The sequence below is a fragment of the Rhagoletis zephyria genome, unplaced genomic scaffold (assembly GCF_001687245.7).
Source record: "Rhagoletis zephyria isolate East Lansing unplaced genomic scaffold, Rhagoletis_zephyria_1.1 Rzeph_scaffold_24083, whole genome shotgun sequence".
Classification (NCBI taxonomy): domain Eukaryota; kingdom Metazoa; phylum Arthropoda; class Insecta; order Diptera; family Tephritidae; genus Rhagoletis; species Rhagoletis zephyria.
Genome location: NW_016181141.1, coordinates 1825 through 6417, shown reverse-complemented (window position 1 = coordinate 6417; position 4593 = coordinate 1825). Strand labels below are relative to the sequence as shown.

Here is a 4593-nt window from a genome sequence, read left to right as displayed (position 1 = left end):
CCACCCAGGGTGAAAAGTCATCGTGTAAATTGGCTCTTACTTACACCAACGGCCTGTTGAAGTCACAGGTTTTAGCTCATGTTGGTTGACCAGTAGTCAAATTTCCAAACTGAGATTTCTTATGCGGAGATGGACCAAAAAGTCCAATTTTTTCAGTGGAAAGTCAATTTTTAAACTAAAGTAATAGTAGATTTTTCCATCTCTACTCGAAATACGACAGAACACATTGTCTCCGGCGCAACTCTTTGAAATTCCGTTGAGTTTGCTCAAATATCTTTTTGCTTCGCTGAGATATTACAATTTTAAGTTTACGGATTTTCCAATTTTTCTATATCTTGAAAATCATGTAAGTAACATAGCGGCCATGTGTACTATCCGCAGCACTTTTTGTTCACTTCCAGGGCGTGAAACCAGGCGCCGCGGATTGGAAGCGCGCACTGCTTACCACCATGAACCAATTAGAACAGATCTAACCGGTTGAGAAGCAGCCATTTGNCCGTCGACTTGAGGCAACTGAATCCGATACCAAAAAGTCCAATTTTTTCAGTGGAAAGTCAATTTTTAAACTAAAGTAATAGTAGATTTTTTCATCTCTACTCGAAATACGACAGAACACATTGTCTCCGGCGCAACTCTTTGAAATTCCGTTGAGTTTGCTCAAATATCTTTTTGCTTCGCTGAGATATTACAATTTTAAGTTTACGGATTTTCCAATTTTTCTATATCTTGAAAATCATGTAAGTAACATAGCGGCCATGTGTACTATCCGCAGCACTTTTTGTTCACTTCCAGGGCGTGAAACCAGGCGCCGCGGATTGGAAGCGCGCACTGCTTACCACCATGAACCAATTAGAACAGATCTAACCGGTTGAGAAGCAGCCATTTGTAATAGCAATTGATAAAAAAGTGTGTAACGTTCGTAATTTTGCTATTTCTGTTTTGCTTCTTTCTTTATGTGTATTTTGTCGGGGGTTTATTTCAGTGATTTTTAAGCGATTTTCAATAAATTTTTTGTGCAAATGTAATTAAAATGAAGTGCGCGGTGATTGGTGGCAAAAACACGTAAAAAATATTAATTTGGTTAGCAAAAACATGTGCTGCAAAATTGCTTGCATTCTTTTCTTTATGCTTCGTCTTCATATTCTTTTTTTACTTTTCAAAGAAAATAACATGGCGCCGAAATTACAAACGTCAGCAAGAAAATTACTTTTTTCTTTACTTTTGCTTCATCTTGTCAGATCTTGTGTAGTTGGATCATGTAAATAAACCTTAAGTGTTGCATTTTCCATTGGTCGTTTTCACACTGGAACATTTCTGCCACCAGAACAACTCTGTTTGTGGGCAAGAGAGGCAGTAGGGTGAGGTAAAGTTTCTCAAAAAGTTGTTCCAGCTTCTACCCCACATTAAAGTGGCAGTTCTGCAGCAGCGCACTAGCACATGCGCAACTACAAAAATACCGCTACATAAATTTCAAGCGCAAAGTTACAAATCCATTCAAACGTGTATACGTATACATTTTGTTCTGCTATTTTTCATCCAGTGTGAAGCCGTGAGAATAACTGTTCTGTCATTCTAGTGTGAAATAGCCCATTGTCAACAAGTGTCAGCGCGCGCTATCCCCAAATCAAAGCGGCGTAATTTTTGACGTTTTCTCATTTCCTCCCATTCTTCGTTTCACTTTCACTTTATGGTCCTTTCTCTTTCTTTCCGTCTTCTGCATCCAACTTCAACATGTAAAGACGTGGCAAATCGCTGTCAAATTGAGAAAGAGGGATTTTATTTCGATGTGTGAACAGCCAGAAAGACCTTTCTGTCACATTTCGGAAATAAGTTTCAGAAATAAAAAGCCGCAAGATGTGAAAGCAATTGAAGGAGCTCAAATCGATTTCGGAAATATATTTCAACTTGCTCGTACAGCACTAGCAACATGCAATTAGGCTTACGGAAATAAAAGACCTCTTTCCAAAGACACTGCATGCAACTGCTTTCTGAAATTTGTGAATTTGACAGCCCTTTCGAAATATATTGCACTGCCATGTCTGACAGGCTTTTAACACAAGTCAAGAACGAAAATTGCATTAATCGGCGCTAGCGCCTCGTTATTATGGGATGATTCATACAACTTGTATAGGCATGAGGATTTTTGGACAGTTCCCTGGCTCTTGACGCGCTAATTTAGGGATGGCAGTTATGGGAGCAATGTTAAATTCAAACACACTTTGCCAATTTCATTTTGGTTTTAACTTAATAATTTTTTTTCTAATAAATAAGCTTATTAAAAAACTTATTGCACTTACTGTGATTGAGTGTTCCAATTTCCACAGCCATCCACATAGCAAACCAAGCACACTATAGCGTTCCACTTTTAGCGTTCCGCATTGAGAGAAGTTTATCACCAAGTCCTTTACTAATGTTTATACATGTGAATTCTCTCGTTATTTAATCAAATTTAATTTGTGCGTAAAATATGCAGAACTGCCAGAAATTATTCCGCATTGCACCGCTGATTTGCAAAAGCAGCCGCACCATCAGTACAACAACTCCACTTGAAGGCAAACGTAATTTTCGCAAGTTTCTCACACCCAACAAGCGAGGCACACGCAGCGTCAAGTTAGCCCAAAAAACTTTAGCCAATCCACCTGTGCCTATTGACAAGCGCGGCGTACGGGACACCGGCGTAACCATTGACGGCAAATATGTAGAGATACCAGAACGTATACCCGAGTTAATAGTGCCTGATTTAACCGATTGCAAACTGAAGCCTTATGTCTCATACAAGGCGCCAGAAGTGGTACAATCGGAGTTCACCAGCTTGGACTTGTTTAATGCAGTGTATTCCAAAAAGATCATTGAAGACTTCAAGGAGGGTAAACTAAACGAAGATTGGCAGTCCATTAAATCCATCAAAGGAAGAACAATTGAACGCTGACGAGGCTTTGATACGCGCACGTAAAACCGGTTCAGATATATTCTAAAGAGTATGCTTTATTATTTATTGTTTTTTGTGTAGTACCTAGTACCTATACTAACATATATAAGTTTAAACTACTCCTGATAATATCTTTGCCGGTAATTAAATAGTTTGCGCAACCACTTTTCCGCCTTGAGATCAGCGTCACCAATGAACTGCAAAATGTTAAGAATATACATATTTGAATAAAAATTGTTTTAAAAACGTATGATTTTCTTACATTTGGATGAAATATTTTTTCATCGACCAAGTTTTCTTTGATCGTATCTGTGAGCTTGGGCATCTTCACTGGTTTCCGAATCCAAATCAATTATGACCTTATCAGCTAAGGGTTTCTTTTCAGGTGCTTCTCTATCCCGTGTGCTGAAAAAGGATTTTGGCTGAAAGGACTCTTCCTCAATGGCGTCCAATGCTTTTCGGACATGTGCATCAATAGCATCTATTCCTTTGAGTGTTGCAACCGACAAAGAAGCGGGTGCTGCTGTACGCGAATTCTCCTCTGAACTAGGTGCACGGGTACTTCTCGCCTGCGAGCGAGATTTATAAGAGTTCCGACTGCTACGACTAGCAACAGAATAATTGGATGAAGATGATGAGCTGCTGCTGCTTCGACTGCGTCTTGAATATTTCTTGGATTTTTTAGATTTTTTGCTTTTCTTCGAACGACTACTGCGGGATGGCGATCTTGATTTCGAATGGTACTTACGCGAATAGTGCCGATCTCTTTCACGGTCGCGTTCCCGGTCCCGGTCACGGTCCCTATCCCTATCACGGTCGCGGTCACGATCACGTTCTCTTTCTCGATCTCTATCCCTTCCACGGTCACGATCGCGTTCACGGCGCGATGATTTCGATTCACTTTCTCGCATTTTAATAAAAAATTAATGTTTTGCAAGGAAACCAGAATTGAATAAGAATGACAAAATTCTATTGAAGAAAATAATTGACGAGGAATGAAACGAAATAAGTAAAAGGCCGTTCGCACCAGGCGATTTTGCGTTCAACTCACGCAGGGTTGCACAAAAAAAAGTTGAATGGCTAAAGCTGAAATTAGTCAAGAACGTAAAGTTTTCATAAACTTGCCTTTCCAACTAAAATTTTTCGTGCTATAATAGATCGAAGCTAAATATAAACTACTTAGTTTTCAACAAAAAACCTTATGCAATAGTAAATTTCAAATATCTTAAACGTATTTTGTATAGGAACTTATAACTTGTTTACCATCTGCAAAGCTGACGAAATGGCAACCATCTATAGATGGAAGAAATCAGCTGACACGGAAAAATCTAAATTCCGAAGATTTCTGCGCTACGGGCTACAACTTCAGAAAAATTCTGCGGTGTTGAGTTTTCATTTACATGGCGCTCTGGTAAGAAAGATCGTGTCAGCTGACTCGGGTTTACGTACCGGTAAGTTTACGTTCTTGACTAATTTCGGCTTAAAGCTGAATTTAGATTTTTCCGTGTCAGCTGATTTCTTCCTTCTATAGATGGTTGCCACTTCGTCAGTTTCGCAAATGGTAAAAAAGGTATAATTTCCTATTCAAAATACGTTTAAAATATTTGAAATTTACTATTGAATAAAATTTTTTTTGAAAACTAAGTAGCTTATATTTAGCTACG

General features: G+C 38.8%; 2 protein-coding genes across 2 annotated transcripts; one reads left to right on the top strand and one right to left on the bottom strand.

Annotated features, from left to right (window-relative positions):
* Positions 1 to 2291: 2291 nt before the first annotated feature.
* mRpL41 (mitochondrial ribosomal protein L41) lies at positions 2292 to 3190 on the top strand. Its single transcript, XM_017638250.1, has one exon. It carries the CDS (start codon positions 2468 to 2470, stop codon positions 2927 to 2929), a length of 462 nt encoding a protein of 153 aa, XP_017493739.1. The 5' UTR covers positions 2292 to 2467; the 3' UTR covers positions 2930 to 3190.
* Positions 2500 to 3949, bottom strand: LOC108381854 (serine/threonine-protein kinase fray2-like). Its single transcript, XM_017638249.1, is given in 3 exon segments — positions 2500 to 3126; positions 3192 to 3260; positions 3262 to 3949. Coding segments are annotated over 3 exon segments (729 nt in total). The 5' UTR covers positions 3841 to 3949; the 3' UTR covers positions 2500 to 3045.
* Between the last annotated feature and the right edge of the window lie 644 nt (positions 3950 to 4593).